General features: G+C 49.6%; 1 protein-coding gene across 1 annotated transcript in view; it reads left to right on the top strand.

Annotated features, from left to right (window-relative positions):
- Positions 1-26,429, top strand: part of LOC144489239 (arf-GAP with Rho-GAP domain, ANK repeat and PH domain-containing protein 1-like) — a gene marked incomplete at its 3' end in the record, with an annotated part of 52,640 nt that overhangs the window by 17,342 nt on the left and 8,869 nt on the right. The window contains exons 3-5 of the mRNA XM_078207084.1: positions 7,605-7,711; positions 18,992-19,089; positions 22,011-22,208. Of these exons, the coding sequence (XP_078063210.1) occupies positions 7,673-7,711; positions 18,992-19,089; positions 22,011-22,208 (335 nt within the window). The remainder of the gene's footprint in view (positions 1-7,604; positions 7,712-18,991; positions 19,090-22,010; positions 22,209-26,429) is intronic.

Here is a 26,429-nt window from a genome sequence, read left to right on the forward strand (position 1 = left end):
TAGTGATCACCCCAGTTACACCTTCTTCCAGATCGTTTATATAAATCACAAACAGCAGAGGTCCCAATACAGAGCCCTGCGGAACACCACTAGTCACAGGCATCCAGCCGGAAAAAGACCCTTCCACTACCACCCTCTGTCTTCTGTGACCAAGCCAGTTCTCCACCCATCTAGCCACCTCTCCCTTTATCCCATGAGATCCAACCTTTTTCACCAGCCTACCATGAGGGACTTTGTCAAACGCTTTACTAAAGTCCATATAGACGACATCCACGGCCCTTCCCTCGTCAACCATTCTAGTCACTTCTTCAAAAAAGTCCACCAGGTTAGTGAGGCATGACCTCCCTCTCACAAAACCATGCTGACTGTCGTTAATGAGTTTATTCCTTTCTAAATGCGCATACATCCTATCTCTAAGAATCTTCTCCAACAACTTCCCCACCACGGACGTCAAGCTCACCGGCCTATAATTACCCGGGTTATCCTTCCTACCCTTCTTAAATAACGGGACCACATTAGCTATCCTCCAATCCTCTGGGACCTCACCTGCGTCCAGTGACGAGACAAAGATTTGCGTCAGAGGCCCAGCGATTTCATCTCTCGTCTCCCTGAGCAGCCTTGGATAGATTCCATCAGGCCCTGGGGATTTGTCAGTCTTTATATTCTCTAACAAACCTAACACTTCCTCCCTTGTAATGGAGATTTTCTCCAACGGTTCAATACTCCCCTCCGAGACACTCCCAGTCAACACATCCCTCTCCTTTGTGAATACCGACGCAAAGTATTCATTTAGGATCTCCCCTACTTCTTTGGGCTCCAAGCATAATTCCCCACTTTTGTCCCCGAGAGGTCCGATTTTTTTCCCTGACAACCCTTTTGTTCCTAACGTATGAATAAAATGCCTTCGGATTCTCCTTAATCCTGTCTGCCAAGGACATTTCGTGACCCCTTTTTGCCCTTCTAATTTCCCGTTTGAGTTCTTTCCTACTTTCTTTGTACTCCTCCAGAGCTCCCTCCGTTTTTTGCTGCCTGGACCTAACATACGCCTCTCTTTTCTTTTTGACCAGTCCCTCAATTTCCCTGGTTATCCACGGTTCTCGAATCCTACCCTTCCTTTCCTTCTTTTTTACAGGCACATGCCTATCCTGCAGCCCTAACAACTGTTCCTTAAAAGACTCCCACATACCAGATGTGGATTTACCCTCAAACAGCCTCTCCCAATCAAGAGCTGCCAATTTCTGCCTAATCCCACTAAAGTTAGCCTTCCCCCAATCCAACACCTTACCCTTGGGACACCACTCATCCTTTTCCATCACTATCCTAAAGCTAACAGAATTGTGGTTACTATTTGCCACATGTTCCCCTACCAAAACTTTGAAGACCTGACCGGGCTCATTCCCCAGTACTAGGTCCAGTATAGCCCCCTCTCTAGTCGGGCCATCTACATATTGTTCCAAAGAACCCTCCTGTACGCATTTTACAAATTCCTCCCCATTCAGAGTCCCAGCTCTCAGCGATTTCCAGTCTAAAGCAGGGAAATTGAAGTCTCCCACTACAACAACCCTATTTTTCCTGCACCTATCCAGTATCTCCTGACATATCCGTTCTTCCACTTCCCTTGGGCTGTTGGGGGGCCTGTAGTATACCCCCAACATAGTGACTGCGCCCTTCCTGTTTCTAAGCTCCACCCAGAGTGACTCGTTACACGACCCCTCTGAATTGTCCTCCCTCTGCACCGCTGTAATATGCTCTCCAACTAATACTGCTACTCCCCCACCTCTTTTGGCCCCATCCTCTGTCTCGCCTAAAACACTTGTACCCCGGAATATTCAGCTGACAGTCCTGTCCCTCTTTCAACCAAGTCTCTGTCACCGCAACCACATCCAAATTCCTCGTGAGCATTAAGGCCCTAAGTTCATCTGTCTTACCTGCTACGCTCCTTACATTGAAGTATAAGCACTCCAGACCTCCGGCCCAGTGAGGTCATCCTCCCCCAGAGTGCTCTTCTTCTTTGCCAGCCTTGTCCCAGCCCCAAGCTCGTCCCCAGCCTCTACACTTGTAGACCTAATATTTTGATCCCCACCCCCCTGCCATACTAGTTTAAACCCCCCCGAACTGCACTCGCAAAACTCCCAGCCAGGATATTCGTGCCCTTCCAACTTAGTTGTGACCCGTCCTTCTTGTACAGGTGCCATCCTCTGAAAACTTCCCATTGATCTAGGAAAATGAAGCCCTCCCTCCTGGACCAGTCCTTTAGCCAAGCATTCAATTGTACTAACTCCCTATTCTTAGCCTCACTGGCACGAGGCATTGGGAGCAGCCCAGAGATGGCCACCCTGGAGGCCCTACTTTTTAGTCTATTTCCCAACTCCCTGAATTGCTCTCGTAGGATCCCCCTGCTCTTCCTATCTACGTCATTTGCACCAATGTGTACAATGACATCCGTTTCTTTATCTTCCCCTTTTAAGATGCCTCCTATCCGCTCGGAGACATCCATTACCCCAGCACCAGGTAGGCAGACTACCATCCTGGAGTCCCGTTCGCACCCACAGAATCGCCTGTCCATGCCTCTAACCGACGCGTCCCCCACCACTATTGCTCTCCTAACCCCTCTCTTTCCTTTCCAGGCCACAGAGCCTGACTCTGTGCCAGTGACCTGGTCACTGTGGCTTACCCCTGGAGAGTCATCCTCCTCCACACTATCCAAAACAATATACTTGTTTTGGAGTGGGACAACCACAGGTGACCCCTCCTCTAATTGCTCACTCCCCTCCCCTCTCACACCTGTCGCCGAGCCCTTCCTATTATGAGAGACAGCCACTGGAGTACTCTCTGGTACATTACCCTTCTGACCTTTACTCCTCCTAACTGTGACCCACGTGTCTTCCTCCCGATGCCCCGGTGTAACTAGTTCCCTATAACTCATGTCAATTATTCTCTCACTCTTCCTGACTAGACCAAGGTCAGCAATCTGCAGCTCCAGTTCCGTGACGCGGTCCCTCAGGAGCTGCAGTTCCACGCACCTGGCGCAAATGTGGTCCTCCGGGAGGCTAGGTGTTTCCAGGAACTCCCACATCCCACACCGGAAGCACCAAACTGGCCTATCACTCATAGTTACCCTTATCCGATATAGGTTTGGATAAAAATAACTTACCCTGCCTCGCCCTTTCTGCCTAAGCCCTGTGTATCCCTCGATCCCAGCCACCCTGTAAAACATTCCTGTGCAGGAACTATCCATTTGTGCTTTCTTTCTCGGGACTCTCCAATCTGATTGGATGGGGAGACAGAGGTATGTTTTGGAAAGTCTTGAGGCAGTGAAGCACCCTCTGTGAATGTGGCTGCATTTCTATAGCGCTTTTTCATGACCTCAGGATCTGGCCAAGCCCTTCATTGTGGATGAAGTATCACTGTGATCCAAGTAGGGACCAAGGCTGTCAATTTGTGCATAGCAAGCTCCCACAAACAGGACCAGATTATCAGCTTTGGTGATGTTTATTTAAGGGGTAAATATTGATCCGGAGACTGGCGCGCTCTCTGCTGCTCTTCCTTGATGATTGGCTGTGGGATCTTTGACATCAACCTCATGGGGCCTTGTCTCAACAGGAAGCTGGTACCTGATGGCAGCTGGGGCATTAAATTGGGTGCCTGCCCACTCGCAGTGCCCATGAGGCTATGTTGCCATTGGTGGGGGAGGGTTGGTTGGCTTAATTATCCTTGGGAGAATTGAGGCCCTAAAGTGGTTAACTAGTTGTCATTGAGAGATTCCTTTGCCCGCCCCAGATCCAGGACCCCCCCGTAAGAGCTCTCAGCCAGTTGGAGAGTTTAGGGTGTTTGTGGGGTGTGGTGCGAGGGAGCAGGGGTCCCCTGGTTGGCTACCCACTGCTCATTGGAGCCCCCCCTAACCTTGAATTCCCCCCCTTGTTCTGTCACTCTGACCCCGTCCCAGCTCAGGCTCCATCGGTGAATGTTTTCCTCTGGGGACTTCTGCAGTATTGATGTGGAGATGCCGGCGTTGGACTGGGGTAAACACAGTAAGAAGTTTAACAACACCAGGTTAAAGTCCAACAGGTTTATTTGGTAGCAAAAGCCACACAAGCTTTCGGAGCTGCAAGCCCCTTCTTCAGGTGAGTGGGAATTCTGTTCTCAAACAGAGCATATAAAGACACAAACTCAATTTACATGAATAATGGTTGGAATGCGAATACTTACAACTAATCAAATATTTAAGAAATAAAAAAACATGAGTGGAGAGAGCATCAAGACAGGCTAAAAAGAGTGAAACTCTGTGACATGTCCCACTATTTGTAACCTCCACAGAGTTTCACTGGCTGTCTTGTCTGGAGACAATACACATCTTTTTAGCCTGTCTTGATGCTCTCTCCACTCATGTTGTTTTGTTTCTTAAAGACTTGATTAGTTGTAAGTATTCGCATTCCAACCATTATTCATGTAAATTGAGTTTGTGTCTTCATATGCTCTGTTTGTGAACAGAATTCCCACTCACCTGAAGAAGGGGCTTGCAGCTCCGAAAGCTTGTGTGGCTTTTGCTACCAAATAAACCTGTTGGACTTTAACCTGGTGTTGTTAAACTTCTTACTGACTTCTGCAGTTCCAGAAATGACCACTGCTGCTGGATGGCACTGGAGAGACAAGAGAGCTGTGGTTTGATTGGCTGGTCACGATCTTTGAAGGGGATGGAATTGGTATGTTACAGTTCACTCGGAGGGGGATGAGGGCGGGGGGACAGGGGGGGTCCGAGTTGCTGAGGTCACTTGAACCTTCACATGCATGGTATAGCCTGGAGCTGTGGATCGTGAAGATGGAGGCTCGATCCCTCTCCAAAACGTGGCTAACCGGGAATCTCTCCCAGTCTCACCGCCTGCCACTGGCATGTCGGAGGAAATCATAGAAATCCTACAGTGCACATGGAGGCCATTCAGCCCAGCGAGTCTGCACCGGCAACAATCCCACCGAGGCCCTATCCCTGTAACCCCACACATTTACCCCGCTAATCCCTCCAATTTATGCATCCTGGGGCACTAAGGGACATTTTAGCATGGCCAATGAACCTCACTAGCATGTCTTTGGACTGGGAAGGGTTTCCCAGGTCGATCTATGACCTGTTTGGCCATGTTATGAATGCACCTTCCTTTTTTTTTATTAATTTGTAGGACGTGGATGTCGCTGGCTGGGCCAGCATTTATTGCCCATCCCTAGTTGCCCGAAGGCAGTTGAGAGTCAACCACATTGCTGTGGCTCTGGGGTCACATGTAGGCCAGACCGGGTAAGGACAATAGATTTCCTTCCCTGAAGGACATTCGTGAACCAGATGGGTTTTTCCGACAATCGACAATGGTTTCATGGTCATCAGTAGATTCTTAATTCCAGATATTTTTTATTGAATTCAAATTCCACCATCTGCCGTGGTGGGATTCGAACCCGGGTCCCCCAGAACATGAGCTGAGTTCCTGGATTAATAGTCGAGCGATAATACCAGTAGACCATCGCCTCCTTGGCCACTCGGGTGGAACTTGAACCCGGCGCTCCTGGGTCAGAGGGCGGAATGTCACCCACTGCACCAACAAGGCTGCCCTGAAGCCTGGAGAGTGGAACCAATCCGAGATCGGGTATGGCTCAGTTGATGCTGATCCACACGGAGACTTCAGGGAAGCTTCACCGGGATTTTCACTGGGAGGTGATGGCGTAATGATATTGTCACTGGACTGGTAATCCAGGGAATTCTCTGGGGACCCGTGTTCGAATCCCGCCACGGCAGATGGTGACATTTAAATTCAAGAAAAACCTGGAATTACGAATCTACTGATGACCATGAAACCATTATCGATTGTCGCAAAAACCCATCTGGTTCACTAATGCCCCTTTAGGGAAGGAAATCTGCCGTCCTTACCCGGTCTGGCCTACATGTGGCTCCCGAGCCACAGCAGTGACTCTAAGCTGCCCTCTGAAATCAGTTCAAGGGTGACTAGGGATGGGCAATAAATACTGGACAGTGACGCCCGTGTCCCATGAATGAAAAGGTTAGGTGGATTGGCCATGTTAAGTTGTCCCTTAGTGTCCCAGGCTGTGTTGATTAGGGGGATTAGCGGGGTAAATGTGTGGGGTTGCGGGGATAGGGCAGGGAGTGGCCCTGGTAAAGATGCTCTGTGGGAGGGTTGGTGCAGACTCGATGGGCTGAAGGCCACCCTCTGGGATTCTATGATTGATGCTTTTTCTGTGAGGTACATCAGTGGTTGCGTCACTCAGTGAGCAGAACGTGAGGGATATGCAACGGAAATTGGTTGCAGTTTGGGGAAGTTGAGTTCAGCTGCACTTAGCCCCAGTGAGCAGGGGGCTATCAGGGGGTAAAGTCCAATTTACGGTTAAGTTAGAGGCACAAAAACAGTCGCCATGGGCGACCCCTGAAAATACTGGCCACTCCCAAGAGCTCCTGGGGAACCATGGCCCCCACCATGGGGGTGACCCTGTAGTTGTTGATACACTTCCCGGGATTCCCTCTAAAAGATGTGTGGAGATTCTCCTGGGGTTTGTGGGATCTTGCTGTGTGCTGATTGCCTATAGGTTTTCTTCATTACAGCAGTGACTAACAAATCATAAGAACTAGGAGCAGGAGTCGGCCATCTGGCCCCTCGAGCCCTGCTCCGCCATTCAATAAGATCATGGCTGATCTTTCTGTGGACACTTACCCGCCCGCTCACCGTAACCCTTAAATCCTTTACTGTTCAATTAATTCCTTCATTGTTCAATTGTGCGGGTGGCACAGTGGGTTAGCATTGCTGCCTCACAGCGCCAGGGACACGGGTTCGAATACGACTTCGGGTCACTGTCTGTGTGGAGTCTGCACGTTCTCCCCGTGTCTGCGTGGGTTTCCTCCGGGTGCTCTGGTTTCCCCCCACAGTCCAAGGATGTGCGGGTTAGGTTGATTGGCCGTGATAAATTGCCCCTTCGTGTCGGGGGATTAGCAGGGTAAATATGTGGGATTACGGGGATAGGGCCTGGGTGGGATTGTGGTCGGTGCAGACTCGATGGGCCGAATGGCCTCCTTCTGCACTGTAGGGATTCTATGATTCTACGATCTGTGATTCTAAAAGGCTTTGGGGTCTTCTGCGGTCATGCAAGTTGCTACCCAAATGCGAGTTCTTTTCCTTTGTTTGCTGCGAGGTGGAGTGTGGAGGGGGTGGGTTGAAAGAGGAAGTAAAACTGCCTCGTACATTGTTTCACAGCGTCAGCTGTGGCCTGTGGGCGGGACCCGGGGATGCTGACCTTGGCTGTTGTGGCCTCCAGTTGTACTCGAGTGAATCGAGCAGAAAGTCTGTCGCTTTGCTGCACTGTCCCTCGGACAAGATGTTAAACCAACTGCAGATTGAGGTGAAGGGTCTCACGTGGTAACCTGAAGGCAGTCACTGGGGTTCTCCTCGATATCCCAGCCTACTATTTACCCCTCAGCCCATGTTACTATAACAGAAACCCCAGGGTACCTGATGATGTCTCAAAGCAGCCTCGTGGGTACACCGGCTGTTGTGTTTCCTACACACAATGTTCTCTGAACGATAGTTTAACCCGAGGTTTATTTTCTGTTGGGACAGGCTCGGCCTATGTGGAACAGTCGAGATGTGAGACTCGACCAGACACCGACGTCTTCTTCCCAGTAGAAATGGCCGAGAAGGACAGCGCTTGCCAGACGCCATGCTCGGTGAGGTGACTCATTCAACCCTCCTCCAATTCCCCCTCTCCCCCTGCCCCACCCTCCCCTTGCCCCCCGGCTCCACCCACCTTGTGGAGTTGGGGACAATTTTGTGAAAGTGCTTCTGTGCTCCAACACCTGTTGAAACAGCTATTCAGCTGTGAAGGCATGCTTGGCACTCAAACCCTGAGAGGCATTTGAACATCTGTGTAGGCAATCTGCTTTGTAAATATTGACAAAGGTTTTTTTTTCAAACTTGTGCTTTTCAGGGGATGTGTGCATCGCTGGCTAGACCAGCATTTATTGCCCATCCCTAATTGTCCTTCAACTGAAGTGCGGCACGGTGGCGCAGTGGTTAGCACTGCTGCCTCACAGCGCCAGGGACCCGGGTTCGATTCCCGGCTCGGGTCACTCTCTGTGCGGAGTTTGCACGTTCTCCCCGTGTCTGCGTGGGTTTCCTCCGGGTGCTCCGGTTTCCTCCCACACTCCAAAGGGGAGCAGGTTAGGTTGATTGGCCCCATGGTAAGTTGACGGTTAGTGTCCCAAGATGTGTAGGATAGGGGAATAAGCCATGGTAAATGCATGGGGTTATGGGAATAGGGCGGGTTGGGCCTGGGTAAGATGCTGTTTCGGAGAGTTGGTTCAGACTTGAGGGGCCGAATGGCCTCCTTCTGCACTGGAGAGATTCTATGGTAGATTCTATTGTATAAATTTCATGACCACATTGTTGTGGGTCTGGAGTCACATGTAGGCCAGACCAGGTAAGGAGGGCAGATTTCCTTCCCTGAAGGACATTAGTGAACCAGGTGGGTTTTTATGGTCGGTTAGCCTTACTGAGGCTAGATTCCAATTCCAGATTTTTAAATTAATTAATTAATTATCATATTCACTCATGGAAGAACCTGAATCCAGGTTCCCATTCTAACGACAGTAGCCTCTGGGTTATTAATCCAGTGACATTACCACTTTCCCACCATCTCCCCGCAGAAATGTACAGACTTTGAGAACAGTTACAGCAGAAATGAGTCCATTCAGTCCCTCGGGTCTGTGCTAGCTCTCTGCTACAGCAACTCAGTTAGTCCCTCTCCCCTTACCTCTTCTCCACAGATCTATAAATTTGTTCTCTTTAGATAATTATCTTGTTGTCCTGATATGGTGAATATGATGTGACAGATGTGGGGAGGCACGATGGTCTAGAACATAGAACATAGAACAGTACAGCACAGAACAGGCCCTTCGGCCCACCATGTTGTGCCGAGCTTTATCTGAAACCAAGATCAAGCTATCCCACTCCCTATCATCCTGGTGTGCTCCATGTGCCTATCTAATAACCGCTTAAATGTTCCTAAAGTGTCTGACTCCACTATCACTGCAGGCAGTCCATTCCACACCCCAACCACTCTCTGCGTAAAGAACCTACCTCTGATATCCTTCCTATATCTCCCACCATGAACCCTATAGTTATGCCCCCTTGTAATAGCTCCATCCACCTGAGGAAATAGTCTTTGAACGTTCACTCTATCTATCCCCCTTCATCATTTTATAAACCTCTATTAAGTCTCCTCTCAGCCTCCTCCGCTCCAGAGAGAACAGCCCTAGCTCCCTCAACCTTTCCTCATAAGACCTACCCTCCAAACCAGGCAGCATCCTGGTAAATCTCCTCTGCACTCTTTCCAGCGCTTCCACATCCTTCTTATAGTGAGGTGACCAGAACTGCACACAATATTCCAAATGTGGTCTCACCAAGGTCCTGTACAGTTGCAGCATAACCCCACGGCTCTTAAACTCCAACCCCCTGTTAATAAAAGCTAACACACTATAGGCCTTCTTCACAGCTCTATCCACTTGAGTGGCAACCTTTAGAGATCTGTGGATATGGACCCCAAGATCTCTCTGTTCCTCCACAGTCTTCAGAACCCTACCTTTGACCCTGTAATCCGCATTTAAATTCGTCCTACCAAAATGAATCACCTCACATTTATCAGGGTTAAACTCTATTTGCCATTTTTCAGCCCAGCTTTGCATCCTATCTATGTCTCTTTGCAGCCTACAACAGCCCTCCACCTCATCCACTATTCCACCAATCTTGGTGTCATCAGCAAATTTACTGATCCACCCTTCAGCCCCCTCCTCTAAGTCATTAATAAAAATCACAAAGAGCAGAGGACCAAGCACTGATCCCTGTGGCACTCCGCTAGCAACCTGCCTCCAATCCGAAAATTTTTCATCCACCACCACCCTCTGTCTTCGATCAGACAGCCAGTTACCTATCCAATCGGCCAACTTTCCCTCCATCCTACACCTCCTCACTTTCATCATAAGCCGACCATGGGGGACCTTATCAAACGCCTTATTAAAATCCATGTATATGACATCAACTGCCCTACCTTCATCAACACACTTAGTTACCTCCTCAAAAAATTCAACCAAATTTGTGAGGCATGACTTGCCCTTCACAAATTCGTGCTGACTATCCCGGATTAATCCGCATCTTTCTAAATGGTCGTAAATCCCATCCCTAAGGGCCGTTTCCATCAATTTACCAACCACCGAAGGAAGACTAACCGGTCTATAATTACCAGGGTCATTTCTATTCCCTTTCTTAAACAGAGGAACAACATTCGCCATTCTCCAGTCCTCTGGCACCATCCCCGTGGACAGCGAGGACCCAAAAATCAAAGCCAAAGGCTCTGCAATCCCATCCCTTGCCTCCCAAAGAATCCTATGATATATTTCATCAGGCCCAGGGGACTTATCGACCTTCAGTTTATTCAAAACTGCCAGGACATCCTCCCTCCGAACATCTATTTCCTCCAGCCTATTAGCCTGTAACACCTTCTCTTCCTCAAAAACATGGCCCCTCTCTTGGTGAACACTGAAGAAAAGTATTCATTCATCACCTCGCCTATCTCTATTGACTCCATACACAAGTTCCCACTACTGTCCTTGACCGGCCCTAACCTCACCCTGGTCATTCTTTTATTCCTCACATAAGAGTAAAAAGCCTTGGGGTTTTCCTTGATCCGACCCGCCAAGGACTTCTCATGTCCCCTCCTAGCTCTCCCAAGCCCCTTTTTCAGCTCATTCCTTGCTAACTTGTAACCCTCAATCGAGCCATCTGAACCTTGTTTCCTCATCCCTACATAAGCTTCCCTCTTCCTTTTCACAAGACATTCCACCTCTTTCGTGAACCATGGTTCCCTCACTCGGCCATTTCCTCCCTGCCTGACAGGGACATACCTATCAAGGACACCCAGTATTTGTTCCTTGAAAAAGTTCCACTTTTCATTAGTGCCTTTCCCTGACAGTTTCTGTTCCCAACTTATGCCCCCTAATTCTTGCCTCATCGCATCATAATTACCTCTCCCCCAATTGTAAACCTTGCCCTGCCGTACGGCCCTATCCCTCTCTATTGCAATAACAAAAGACACCGAATTGTGGTCACTATCTCCAAAGTGCTCTCCCACAACCAAATCTAACACTTGGCCTAGTTCATTTCCCAGTACCAAATCCAATGTGGCCTCACCTCTTGTTGGCCTATCCACATATTGTGTCAGGAAACCCTCCTGCACACACTGCACAAAAACAGCCCCATCCAAACTATTTGACCTACAAAGGTTCCAATCAACATTTGGAACGTTAAAGTCCCCCATGACAACTACCCTGCGACCCCCACACCTATCCATAATCTGCTTAGCAATTTCTTCCTCCACATCTCTATTACTATTTGGGGGCCTATAGTAAATTCCTAACAACGTGACCGCTCCTTTCCTATTTCTAACCTCAGCCCATATTACCTCAGTGTGCAGATCCCCCTCGAAGTGCCTTTCCGCAGCCGTTAAACTATCCTTGATTAACAATGCCACTCCTCCACCTCTTTTACCAGCTTCCCTACACTTAGTGAAACATCTATATCCCGGAACGTCCAACAACCATTCCTGTCCTTGTTCTGCCCATGTCTCCGTAATGGCCACAACATCGTAGTCCCAAGTACCAATCCACGCCCCAAGTTCATCTACCTTGTTCCGGATGCTCCTTGCTTTAGCGGTATTATTGCTATTAATCCATAAACTCAGCTAATGCTCTGGGGACCCGGGTTCGAATCCCGCCACGGCAGATGGTGGAATTTGAATACGATAAAAAATATCTGGAAATAAGAAGCTACTGATGACCATGAAACCATTGTCGGAAAAACCCGTCTGGGTCACTAATGTCCTTTCGGGAAGGAAATCTGCTGTCCTTACCCGGTCTGGCCTACACGTGACTCCAGAGCCACAGGAATGTGGTTGACTCTGAACTGCCCTCGGGCAACTAGGGATGGGCAATAAATACTGGCCAGCCAGCGACGCCCATGTCCCACAAATGAATAAAAAAATAAGGCCAAGAGTGCTCTGAGCATAGAGTACACAAATAAGGAAGTTAGCCTGTTTGCATAAGACATTAGTTTGTTCTGAGCTGTGTCCAGATCTGTGCGCTGCATTGTGGGAAGGATGTGAAGGCTTCAGAGAAATATTCATGAGAATGATTCCAGGGATGAGGAACTTTAGTTATGTAGTTAGATTGGAGAAGCTTTTTTTTTTGAGAAGAGAAGATTGAGAGGAAATTTGACTGAGGTGTGCAAAATCATGAGGGGCTTGCCAGGGTGGATAAGGAGAAACCGCTCCCATTGGTGGAAAACTCGAGAATTCGAGGGCACAGATATATTCTATTCTATATTCAAGCATAGATATTCTTCCCTGCTGCTGTCAGACTTTTGAATGGACCCATCTCGCATTAAGTTGATCTTTCTCTACACCCTAGCTATGACTGTAACACTACATTCTGCACTCTCTCATTTCCTTCTCTATGAACAGTATGCTCTGACTATAGCACGCAAGAAACAATACTTTTCACTGTATAGTAATACAGGTGACAATAATAAATCAAATCAAATCAGAAAACTGGCAAAGGAAGCAATGAAGACACGAAGAGGGACATTTCCACACAGCGAGTGGTTAGGATCTGGAATGTACTGTCTGAGAGTGTGGTGGAGACAGATCCGCACAGCGAGAGGTTAGGATCTGGAATGTACTGTCTGAGAGTGTGGTGGAGACAGATTCACACAGCGAGTGGTTAGGATCTGGAATGTACTGTCTGAGAGTGTGGTGGAGACAGATTCACACAGCGAGTGGTTAGGATCTGGAATGTACTGTCTGAGAGTGCGGTGGAGACAGATTCACACAGCGAGTGGTTAGGATCTGGAATGTACTGTCTGAGAGTGTGGTGGAGACAGATTCACACAGCGAGAGGTTAGGATCTGGAATGTACTGTCTGAGAGTGTGGTGGAGACAGATCCACACAGCGAGAGGTTCGGATCTGGAATGTACTGTCTGAGAGTGTGGTGGAGACAGATTCACACAGTGAGTGGTTAGGATCTGGAATGTACTGTCTGAGAGTGCGGTGGAGACAGATTCACACAGCGAGTGGTTAGGATCTGGAATGTACTGTCTGAGAGTGTGGTGGAGACAGATTCACACAGCGAGTGGTTAGGATCTGGAATGTACTGTCTGAGAGTGTGGTGGAGACAGATTCACACAGCGAGTGGTTAGGATCTGGAATGTACTGTCTGAGAGTGTGGTGGAGACAGATTCACACAGCGAGTGGTTAGGATCTGGAATGTACTGTCTGAGAGTGTGGTGGAGACAGATTCACACAGCGAGTGGTTAGGATCTGGAATGTACTGTCTGAGAGTGTGGTGGAGACAGATTCACACAGTGAGTGGTTAGGGTCTGGAATGTACTGTCTGAGAGTGTGGTGGAGACAGATTCACACAGTGAGTGGTTAGGATCTGGAATGTACTGTCTGAGAGTGTGGTGGAGACAGATTCACACAGCGAGTGGTTAGGGTCTGGAATGTACTGTCTGAGAGTGTGGTGGAGGCAGATTCACACAGTGAGTGGTTAGGATCTGGAATGTACTGTCTGAGAGTGTGGTGGAGACAGATTCACACAGCGAGTGGTTAGGATCTGGAATGTACTGTCTGAGAGTGTGGTGGAGACAGATTCACACAGTGAGTGGTTAGGGTCTGGAATGTACTGTCTGAGAGTGTGGTGGAGACAGATTCACACAGTGAGTGGTTAGGGTCTGGAATGTACTGTCTGAGAGTGTGGTGGAGACAGATTCACACAGCGAGTGGTTAGAATCTGCAATGTACTGTCTGAGAGTGCGGTGGAGACAGATTCACACAGCCAGTGGTTAGGATCTGCAATGTACTGTCTGAGAGTGCGGTGGAGACAGATTCACACAGCCAGTGGTTAGGATCTGCAATGTACTGCCTGAGAGTGTGGTGGAGGCAGATTCAAAGAAGGTTTTCAGGAAGCAGATGTAGTTCAAATGGATCTATGGGAGAGGTCATGGCCGAGTGATATGATCGCGAGATTATTAATCCAGAAACTCCGCTAATGTTCTGGGGATCTGCGTTCGAATCCCACCACGGCAGATGGTGGAATTTGAATTCAATAAAAAAAATGTGGAATTAAGAATCTACTGATGGCCATGAAACCATTGTCGATTGTCAGAAAAACCCATCTGGTTCACTAACGTCCTTTAGGGAAGGAAATCTGCTTTCCTTACCTGGTCTGGCCTACATGTGACTCCAGAGCCACAGCAATGTGGTTGACTCTTAACTGCCCTCCAAGGGCAACTAGGGATGGGCAATAAATAAAGTTTCAAGTTTATTTATTTGTGAGTCACAAGTAGGCTTACATTAACACTGCAATGAAGTTACTGTGAAAATCCCCTAGTTGCCACACTCTGGCGCCTGTTCGGGTTACACTGAGGGAGAATTTAGCATGGACACTGCACCCTAACCAGCACGTCTTTGGACTGTGGGAGGAAACCGGAGCACCCGAAGGAAACCCACGCAGACACGAGGAGAATGTGCAAACTCCACACAGACAGTGACCCAAGCCGGGAATTGAACCCAGGTCCCTGGCACTGTGAGGCAGCAGTGCTAACCACTGTGCCACCGCGCCACGATGCCCCTGTCCCACGAATGAATAACAAAAAAAATGTTTGTATTGTTGGATGTTAGAAATAAGGTGTGGATTTAATTGAACTTAATTTGGTGTAAGAAAGGCTAAAACTCGTGTTCGATTTATGTTAAACAAAGGTGCTTGCATGTATGGGGGTTTTAGGTTTCAGTCCAAACTGTGTTTATATTGTGCTGTGAGGAAGTTTACGGTATGAAAAGTAAACACAAGCTCAGAGAGTGAATGAGCAGTTGCTTAGCAACCAGGTGCACCTTTAGGATAGAAGGACTTTTTTGAGTTTTAGCTTTGCTGGATCCATGCAGTGGGGGCGAGGCAGCTGGAGATACTTGGAAGTTCTGTGGAACAAATGGACCTTGGCGTGTTTGTCCACAGATCTCTGAAAGCGGGAGGCCATGTTAGAGGGTGGTGAAAAAGGCATATGGGACACTGGCCTTTATCAATCGAGGCACAGATTACAAAAGCAGGGAAGTCACGATGGAGTTGTAAAGAACTTTGGTGAGGCCACAGCTGGAGCACTGTGTGCAGTTCTGGTCACCACATTATAGGAAGGACATGAACGCACTGGAGGGGATGCAGAGGAGATTCACCAGAATGCTGCCTGGGATGGAACATTTAAGTTATGAAGAGAGGTTGGGTAAACTTGGGTTGTTTTTGTTGGAGCAGAGAAGACTGAGGGGCGACCTGATGGAGGTGTTCAAGACTATGTGAGTTTAATTTAGTGTTTCTATGTAAGATTATATTCTGGAGACTAGAATTAGAGACTAGTTAGATTGAAGTGTACGAGATTATGAGAGACATGGAAAGAGTGGATAAGGAGCAGCTGTTCCCCTTAGTTGAAGGGTCAGTCACGAGGGGACATAGGTTCAAGGTGAGGGGCAGGAGGTTTAGGGGGGATTTGAGGATAAACTTATTTACCCAGAGGGTGGTGAGGGTCTGGAATGCGCTGCCTGGGAGGGTGGTGGAGGCGGGATGCCTCACATGCTTTAAAAAGTATCTGGATGAGCACTTGGCACAGCATAACATTCAGGGCTATGGACCAAGCGCTGGCAGATGGGATTAGAACATAAGAACATAAGAAATAGGAGCAGGAGTAGGCCATCTAGCCCCTCGAGCCTGCCCCGCCATTCAATAAGATCATGGCTGATCTGACGTGGATCAGTACCACTTACCCGCCTGATCCCCATAACCCTTAATTCCCTTACCGATCAGGAATCCATCCATCCGCGCTTTAAACATATTCAGCGAGGTAGCCTCCACCACCTCAGTGGGCAGAGAATTCCAGAGATTCACCACCCTCTGGGAGAAGAAGTTCCTCCTCAACTCTGTCTTAAACCGACCCCCCTTTATTTTGAGGCTGTGTCCTCTAGTTTTAACTTCCTTACTAAGTGGAAAGAATCTCTCCGCCTCCACCCTATCCAGCCCCCGCATTATCTTATAAGTCTCCATAAGATCCCCCCTCATCCTTCTAAACTCCAACGAGTACAAACCCAATCTCCTCAGCCTCTCCTCATAATCCAAACCCCTCATCTCCGGTATCAACCTGGTGAACCTTCTCTGCACTCCCTCCAATGCCAATTTATCCTTCCTCATATAAGGGGACCAATACTGCACACAGTATTCCAGCTGCGGCCTCACCAATGCCCTGTACAGGTGCATCAAGACATCCCTGCTTTTATATTCTATCCCCCTCGCAATATAGGCCAACATCCCATTAGGTGGGAGTTCAGGTGCAGATCCGATGGGGTGAAGGGCCTTTTCTGCGCTGTGTGATTCCATGAACAGCTCCCAGCTTTGCTGGGTGCAGGAAATCATTACCAGAGCAAAAATGAAAGGACAGTTAGTTCTAGAAACTCGAGAATAAGAGAGGTTTCTAAGAAGTTTGAAATTTGAGGAACAGAGGAAGCTGTTACAGGGTTCCGTTCCTTAAGGTTACAGACAGAGCTGAGGAGTCAGCGAGTGAGAAACCAGAAATATCTAAAGTGATTCTAAGGTTAGTCAGTGAAGCAATTGCTTTCTGAATCTCAAGAGTTTGTGTAGGAGGTCAGAAACATTCAAGACGAAGGAATACTGAAAGGAGAGTTGTAAAACCTGGAAGTGGATCCTTGTTGGGATCAGAGTTGAGAGAAAGTGTTGTTTGAAGGAAGATTCTAAAGCGTGTCCTCTGGAGAGTGGAGTTTGGGGTCACTCATGTGGAAGCTGAGGGTCCAATGAGAAAACTTGGTTCATGGTGTCAGAGTCATCTGGGAGAATTTGAGGGGAAATCCACAGAGATTCACTCGGTTTCAGATCACAATCAGCCTGTGTGTTTGAAGGGACTGTATGTTGACTGAGAACATTAGTGTGGAGTGTGGCGACTAGGGGATTTTCACAGTAACTTCATTGCAGTGTTAATGTAAGCTTACTTGTGACACTAATAAATAAACTTTAAAAAGTGAGCTGCCTTCTTGAACCGCTGCAGTCCACGTGCTGTGGGTTGAAGAAGGCAGCTCACCACTACCTCTCAAGGACAACTAGAGATGGGTAATAAATGCTGGCCTAGCCAGCGACGCCCATGTCCCTAGAATGAATAACAAACAGAGTCACAGGACTGCTAACTAGCTTTTGACAATAAGAGAGAAACACTTATTGAATATGAAATGTTAACTACGATGCAATGCTCCTTCACTCCCACTTATCTTCACAAATGTACACAGATATAAAGGATAACACAGGTTATAAAGTATATCTTATGCTATAATCCTTCAAACAATGCTTTCTCTCAACTGGAGCGTAGAAGATTGAGGGGAGATTTGATAGAGGTGTATAAGATTTTGATGGGTATAGATAGAGTGAATGCAAGCAGGCTTTTTCCGCTGAGGCTAGGGGAGAAAAAAACCAGAGGGCATGGGTTAAGGGTGAAAGGAGAAAAGTTTAAAGGGAATATTAGGGGGGGCTTCTTCACGCAGAGAGTGGTGGGAGTGTGGAATGAGCTGCCGGATAAAGTGGTAAATGCGGGGTCACTTTTAACATTTAAGAAAAACTTGGACGGGTTCATGGATGAGAGGGGTGTGGAGGGATATGGTCCAAGTGCAGGTCAGTGGGACTAGGCATAAAATGGTTCGGCACAGACAAGAAGGGCCAAAAGGCCTGTTTCTGAGCTGTAATTTTCTATGGTTCTATGGTACACTGAGGGAGAATTTAACACGGCCAACGCACCTAACCAGCATATCTTTCCCTTTAGAGCAGAGAAGGTTAAGGGAAGATTCAAACAAGGCGCTGAGAATCATGAGGGTTTTGTTTGAGTAAATAGGGCCGGGAGGGTGGGTAACCAGAGGGACAGATTGAAGAGAAGGGTTTCCTCCGGGTGCTCCGGTTTCCTCCCACAGTCCAAAGATGTGCGGGTTGGGTTGATTGGCCAGGTTAAAAATTGCCCCTTAGAGTCCTGGGATGCGTAGGTTAGAGGGATTAGCAGGTAAATATGTGGGGGTAGGGCCTGGGTGGGATTGTGGTCGGTGCAGACTCGATGGGCTGAATGGCCTCCTTCTGCACTGTAGGGTTTCTATGAGAGAGTGGTGAGAATTGGGAAAAGAACCAGAGGGAGAGGAGGAGATTGTTTTTTAACCCGGTGAGTTGTTGTGATCTGGAAGGCGCTGCCTGAAAGGGCGGCGGAAGCAGATTCAATAGGAACTTTCAACAGGGGAATTGGAGCAGCTGTTCCCCTTGGATGAAGGGTCAGTCACGAGGGGACATAGGTTCAAGGCGAGGGGCAGGGGATTTAGGGAGGATGTGAGGAAAAGCCTTCTTTACCCAGAAGATGGTGAGGGTCTGGAATGCGCTGCCTGGGAGGGTGGTGGAGGTGGGTTGCCTCACATCCTTTAAAGAGTACCAGGATGAGCACTTGGCTCATTATAACATTCAGGGCTACGGGCCTAGTGCTGGCAGATGGGAGTAGGTGGGAGTTGAGGTGTTTCTAATGTGTCGGTGCAGACTCGATGGGTCGAAGGGCCCGTTCTGCACTGTATGGTTCTATCCCATGGTTCTGTAAATGCTCCATGGGGTAAAGTTTCCAGGGTCAGGGGGTAAAGAGCAGGGGGGAGTGGGATTAATGGGCTAACTCTTTGAGGAACCAGCATAGATGACCCAGATGGACTGAGTGGGTCCTGTTGTGCTCCTTTGTCATATGCGTGTGTGAATAAAAGCTGGTCTTCTGCTCCTGATTGGAGAAGTCAGGGTCAGGGTGTGGTCAGTATTTGAGATCTTTACGAATGTCTCCTTCGCAGGATGTCACTGACACTGAGCGGAGCAGCACGGGAGAGAGTCCAAGCAGCTTCTTCAGTGATGAGGACAACGTTGATGATTACGAGATGATGCTGGGCATGTAAGTCTCTTCGTGTGTTAGTTCATTAGGGAGGTCTTGTGGCGCTGTGGGTAGCATCCCTACCCCTGGACCAGAAGCTCTGGGTTCGAGTCCCTACCCCAGGACTTGGATGGGCAATGAAGGTTCATAACGCGGTCAGACAGAGTTGGCCATCAGCCTGCGAATCCTTCCAGTACGCCTGATGGCAGGCGGGAGGAGCGTTTCCTGGCCAGCCAATGGCAAACCACTGCGGCACTTTGCCAACCATAATCAGTTAAGATTTAAAGTTAATTTATTAGTCATAAGTAAGGCTTACATTAACACTGCAATGAAGTTACTGTGAAAATCCCCTAGTCGCCACACTCCGGCACCTGTTCAGATCGATGCACCCTAACCAGCACGTCTTTCAGACTGTGGGAGGAAACTGGGGCCACCCGGAGGAAACCCACACAGACATGGGGAGAATGTGAAAACTCCACACAGACAGCGACCCAAGCCGGGAATTGAACCCTGGTCCCTGGCGCTGTGAGGCAGCAGTGCTAACCCACTGTGCCACCGTGCCGCCCCAATCACGGACCAATCCGATGGATTTCCGGGGTCACCAACACCCTTTCAGGGCCTGGTGTGAAGAGTTCGAAGAGGAATATTTTCCATGTGGGTCACAGTGTGTGGATGGGAGAGATTCGAACCTTGCTCAGGTTATCTTCACAAATTCACCTCTGAAACTGTGCTTCAACCACTTTGTATCCGGAGCAGTTTCGGACGGGGAGGAGCCTGTGTGAATATTAATGAGGAGACGGGGCTGATCATCACTGGTCAAACCCTCATCAACAAAAAAGGTTCAAGAGCAGGTGGGAGAAATGTTGTGCAAAGTGGTTGGTGTTGAGGAGAGTCTCACAGGAAGAAAGCGTGATGTGAAGTTGCCGCTGTTGGACTGGGAAAGTGAGGAGTGGCCGAGGTGGGAATTCCGGAACTGGGTAACTAATGGCATGGCCACCAATCCTGGGGTGAAAAATATTGACGAGGAGGCCAGAACTGGCGGAGCGCGGAGATCGCGGAGGGTTGTGGAGCCAGGGGAGGTTACAGAGGTAGGGAGGAGTGAGATCGTGGCAGGATTTCAATTGGAGCATCTTATTCTTTCACGGGACGTGGGTGTCGCTGGGTCAGCATTTATTGCCCATCCCTAATTGCCCTGGAACTGAGTGTCTCACTCGGCCATCTCAGAGGGTGGTTGAGAGTCAACCACGTTGCTGTGGCTCTGGAGTCACATGTAGGCCAGACTGGGTAAGGATGGCAGATTTCCTAACCCTAAAGGACATTAGTGAACCAGATGGGTTTTTCCAACAATCGACAATGGTTTCATGGTCACCATTAGAGTTCAGAGTCAAAGAATCCCTACAGTGCAGAAGGAGGCCATTTGGCCCATCGAGCCTGCATCGACAATGATCCCACCCAGGCTCTTTTCCCTGTAACCCCATGCATTTACCCTGCTAACCCCCCTGACACTAAGGGGCAATTCAGCATGGCCAATCAACCTAACCCGCACATCTTTGGAGTGTGGGAGGAAACCGGAGCACCCGGAGGAAACCCACGCAGACACGGGGAGAATGTGCAAACTCCACACAGACAATGACCCAAGCCAGGAATCGAACCCGGGTCCCTGGCACTGTGAGGCAGCAGCGCTAACCACTGTGCCACCGTGCCATCTGCTGGTGGGATTTGAACCTGGGTACCCAGACCATTACCCTGGCTCTCTGGATTACTAGCCCAGTGACAATGCCACTGCCCTCCCCTGAAATGATGATGTTGTTGTCCGGGGAATGGGGGGGTGGGTGGGGAACGGGGGGGTGGGGGCGGAGTGTGATTCGGATGTGAAGCCAGAACCTCACCTCCGATTCAATACCATACAGACATTGTGGAGAGGCTGGTTTGGACGCAGACAGTTTCCAGGCAGAGTGAGGAGTGGAGTTTGTAACGAGCTTCCAAGACACTGGCTTCAGTCTTCTCAATATTTAATTCCAGCAGTAACTGGATGTCAGATAAACAGTCCAACAATTTGGGCAAGTGGAACGCTCGACAGAGCTCCTGGTGAGGGAGAGCTGGGGGGTCTTCACTGTCCCGGGGAGAACTGGGGTGGGTTTGAATGCTGCGAGAGTGAGAGACAGAGAGAGAGAGACAGACAGAGAGAGAGAGACAGACAGAGAGAGAGAGACAGACAGAGAGAGAGAGACAGACAGAGAGAGAGAGACAGACAGAGAGAGACAGACAGAGAGAGAGAGACAGACAGAGAGAGAGAGACAGACAGAGAGAGAGAGACAGAGAGACAGAGAGAGAGACAGAGAGACAGAGAGAGAGACAGAGAGAGAGAGAGAGACAGAGAGAGAGAGAGAGAGAGACAGAGAGAGAGAGAGAGACAGAGAGAGAGAGAGAGACAGAGAGAGAGAGAGAGAGAGAGACAGAGAGAGAGAGAGAGACAGAGAGAGAGAGAGAGACAGACAGAGAGAGAGAAACAGAGAGAGAGAGAGAGACAGAGAGAGAGAGAGACAGAGAGAGAGAGAGAGACAGAGAGAGAGAGAGAGACAGAGAGAGAGAGAGAGACAGAGAGAGAGAGAGACAGCGAGAGAGAGAGACAGAGAGAGAGAGAGAGAGAGAGACAGAGAGAGAGAGAGAGACAGAGAGAGAGAGAGAGACAGAGAGAGAGAGAGAGACAGACAGAGAGAGAGAGACAGAGAGAGAGAGAGAGAGACAGCGAGAGAGAGACAGCGAGAGAGAGAGAGACAGCGAGAGAGAGAGAGACAGCGAGAGAGAGACAGACGGATTTGGAGAGATGGCTTCCTCCTGGCAGTGGGAGTTCTCGGGGTGAAGGGTAAGTGCTGACCCTGACGCAGTGCGCTGGACCCGGAGTTTCAGCTGGGCTGATGTTGAATCTTTCTGAACTCTAGCACTCCCGGATCCAACTCTGACGACCTGAGCCTGGTTGGGCTGAGAGTGGACACTGAGCTGCATTGTGAGGACAATCTTTACAGCCATTTGGATGATTCGCTCATCACCTCCAGCCCAGCCCCAAAGCACGGCGTGGACACCAGCCAACTCTGCCCAATCATCAAAGCCGGCTGGTTAGACAAGAATCCGCCACAGGGGTAAGTCAGGCCTGAAATGGCCACGCACGATATCGGGGGCGGGGCGGGAGGGTGGGCAGGGGGTGTAGGGCTGGGGGTCGGTGTGGTAGGGTGTCAGGATTGGATGGAGGTGGGTGAGGTTGGGATGGGGTGTCCGGGTTGGGGGGAGGGTGGGTGAGGTTGGGATGGGGTGTCAGGGTTGGGTGAGGTTGGGATGGGGTGTCGGGGTTGGGTGGAGGGTGGGTGAGGTTGGGATGGGGTGTCCGGGTTGGGGGGAGGGTGGGTGAGGTTGGGATGGGGTTGGGGGGGAGGTGGGTGAGGTTGGGATGGGGTGTCCGGGTTGGGGGGAGGGTGGGTGAGGTTGGGATGGGGTTGGGGGGGAGGTGGGTGAAGTTGGGATGGGGTGTCGGGGTTGGGTGGAGGGTGGGTGAGGTTGGGATGGGGTGTCAGGTTGGGTGAGGTTGGGATGGGGTGTCGGGGTTGGGTGGAGGGTGGATGAGGTTGGGATGGGGTGTCGGGGTTGGGTGGAGGGTGGGTGAGGTTGGGATGGGGTTGGGTGCGGGTGGGTGAGGTTGGGATGGGTTTGGGTGGAGGGTGGGTGAGGTTGGGATGGGGTTGGGTGGAGGGTGGGTGAGGTTGGGATGGCGTGTCGGGGTTGGGTGGGGGTGGGTGAGGTTGGGATGGGGTTGGGTGGTGGGTGGGTGAGGTTGGGATGGCGTGTCGGGGTTGGGTGGGGGTGGGTGAGGTTGGGATGGGGTTGGGTGGAGGGTGGGTGAGGTTGGGATGGCGTGTCGGGGTTGGGTGGGGGTGGTCTGCGTGAAGCTGTGTGGAGCAACTTCACGGAATGACACTAACACGGAATGTCGAAGACAGGTTGTTTCAAATCAGTTGGAACATTTTCCGAACAGCAGGATCATGGAAACCTTGGAACATACGAAATAGGAGCAGAGGTAGGCCATTCGGCCCCTCGAACCTGCTCCATCGTTCAATAAGATCGTGGCTGATCTGTTTGTGTTTTCAGTTCCACATTCCCATCTACCCCCAATAACTTTTGATTCCGTTGCCTGACAAGAATCTATCTCTGCCTTGAAAATATTCAGTGACCCCCAAATCTACCACCTTCTGAGGCAGAGTTCCAAAGTTGCAACAAGCCTCAGAGAAAAAAATTCTCCTCATCTCTGTCCTAAAAAGACGACCCCTAATTTTAAGACAGTGCCCGAGTTCTGGACTCGCCCACAAGAGGAAATATCCTTCCCACGTCCACCTTGTCAGGATCTTATAGACTTCAGTCAAGTCACCTCTCACTCTTCTGAATTCCAGTGGAAATGAGCCCAGTCTGTCCAGCCTTTCCTCATAAAACCCGGCTCATTCCAGGGATCATAGAATCCTTACAATGCAGAAGGAGGCCATTTGGCCCATCGAGTCTGCACCGACCACAATCCCACCCAGGCCCTATCCCCGTAACCCCAGGCATTTATCCTCCTAGTCCTCCTGACACTAAGGGGCAATTTAGCATGGCCAATCCACCTAACCTGCACATCTTTGGAGTGTGGGAGGAAACTGGAGCACTCGGTGGAAACCCACGACCACGCAGTCACAGGGAGAATGTGCAAACTCCGCGCAGACAGTGACAGTATCAATTTGATGAACCGCCTCCAATGCACTTACATCTTTCCTTAAATATGGAGACCAAAACTTCACACAGTGTTTGAGATGTGGTCTCATCAATGTCCTGTATTAACTGAAGCATAGTCAGGAGTCTCACAACACCAGGCTAAAGTCCAACCTGTTGGATTTTAACCTGGTGTTGTGAGACTTCTTACTGCGCTTATCCCAGTCCAACGCCGGCATCTCCACATCATAATTGAAGCATAACATCCTTCCTTTTATGTTCATTTCCTCTCGTAATAAAGGATAACATTCCATTAGTTTTTTTGATTATCTATGTACAGAGGGAGAAGATCAAAGAGGTTGTTGCGATTTGGAAACTCAAAACATGAGCAATCGCCATGGTAGAAATTTCAACTGAAATTCTGTCCCCAGCATCCACAACGCTGGGGAGAGTTTTCCAGACCTCACTCCCTTTGTGTGAGGAAATGCTTCCTGATATTTCCCCCCCCCCACCGCGCACCCTGTCTATAACTTTAAGATTCTGTTCCCTTGACCTGGACTCTTACTCGCTCATCCCAAAACACCAGCAGAGGAAATAGTTTCCCTCAATCCACCCTATCCAATCTCTCACTCTCTTCAAGAATGAAATCCTCAGTGAGGATCATCCTCCGGTCTTCCTTACGCCCGGAATACAGAACGCAACCTGCCCTGGTCATACGGCCATTTCAGCCCCAGTATCATTCTGGTGGCTCTGTGTGTGGGCGTGTGCCCCCTTCCTGGGTGGTGGCACCCAGAACAGAGTGCAGGGAAACTCCAGCTCCAAGGAATTCTCACTCGTTGATGGGCCCATGTGCTGGGGCGGGGGTGGGAGGGGATGGAAGGGGAGGTGACCCACAATCGGAGTGCTGCTGAGGTGCACGCCAGCATCATTGCACAGTGGCTCAGGCTCCAATGTCTTGTCCCCCGTTCCGTTCAGGCTTTATTGCAAGGCCACTCTGAAGCATGTTTGTGGTCAGGCTGTAGTTAGTAACTCTCTCCTAATAAGGTCTGGCTGTTACCTCTTTCAAAGATAGAGATACAACAGCAGATAAACGTCAGCTGTTGGAGTGGAACTTGCTGCGAAAAATGGTCTGGTCTGTTATCTTAAAGAAATTATGGCACGGATAGACCTCATTGAGCCTACTCTGGAATAGTCAGCATCCGGGAGCTCAGGAAGTCACTTCCGAGCTCCAAAGAGAAAATGCTGGAAAATCTCAGCAGGTCTGGCAGCATCTGTAAGGAGAGAAAAGAGCTGACGTTTCGAGTCCTTTGTCAAAGCTTTGTCAAGTCACTTCCTAGGTTTCCCTCAGTGTTAAATGGGAGGATATAGGTTGAGAAATAGTGATGAGAGTCAGTGATGGGGGAGAGTGTACATGGGGTGTGGGAGGGGGGAATGGGGGAGAGTCAGTGATAGGGGAGAGTGTAGATGGGGGTGTGGGAGGGGGGAATGGGGGGAGAGTCAGTGATAGGGGAGAGTGTAGATGGGGGTGTGGGAGGGGGAATGGGGGAGAGTGTAGATGGGGGTGTGGAGGGGAATGGGTGGGTAGAGTCAGGGGCGCAGTCTCAGGATGAGGGGTCGAACATTTGGGACTGAGATGAGAAATTTCTTCACTCAGAGGGTTGTGAATCTTTGGAATTCTCTCCCCCGGGAGGTTGTGGATGCTCCATCGCTGAATATATTTCAGACTGGGACAGAGAGAATGTTAGTCTCTCAGGGATATGAGGATAAAGAATAATGTGATTAAGGTTGAGATTGACAGATGTGAATTGAAGGACTATGGGGATGGTATGATTCAGGCAGGAGATCCAGCCATTGATCTCACAATATCAGAGCAGGCCTGAGGGGCCGAATGGCCTCCTCTGTCTCAAGAACAGAGAACAAAGAACAGTACAGCACAGGAACAGGCCCTTCGGCCCTCCAAGCCTGCACCGATCATGATGCCTGCCTAAACTAAAACCGTATGTACTTACGGAGTCCGTATCCTTCCATTCCCATCCTATTCATGTATTCGTCTAGTTGCCCCTTAAATGCCGCTATCGTACCTGCTCCCACCCCCTCCCCGGGCAGCGCGATCCAGACATTCACCACCCTCTGTGTAAAAAACTTGCCTCGCACATCTCCTCTAAACTTTTCCCCATGCACCTTAAACCCATGTCCCCCAGTACTTGACTTTTCTACCCTAGGAAAGAGCATCTGACTATCCGCTCTGTCCGTGCCACTCATCATCTTGTAAACCTCTATCAGGTCACCCCTCGACCTCTGTTGTTCTGGTGAGAATAATCCGAGTTTATCCAATTCTCCTCATAGCTAATACCCTCCAGACCAGGCAACATCCCGGTAAATCTTTTCTGTACCCTCTCTAAAGCATCCACATCCCTCTGGTAGCGTGGGCGACCAGAATTGTACACAATATTCTAAATGAGGCCTAACTAAGTTTCTGTACAGCTGCAGCATGACCCGCCAATTTATACTCAATACCCTGGCCGATGAAGGCAAGCATGCCGTATGCCTTCTTGACCACCTTGTCCACCTGCGTACCACTTTCAGCGATCGGTGGACATGTACGCCCAGATCCCTCTGCCTGTCAATAC

This window comes from Mustelus asterias, unplaced genomic scaffold, assembly GCF_964213995.1.
Source record: "Mustelus asterias unplaced genomic scaffold, sMusAst1.hap1.1 HAP1_SCAFFOLD_2042, whole genome shotgun sequence".
NCBI classification, from domain to species: domain Eukaryota; kingdom Metazoa; phylum Chordata; class Chondrichthyes; order Carcharhiniformes; family Triakidae; genus Mustelus; species Mustelus asterias.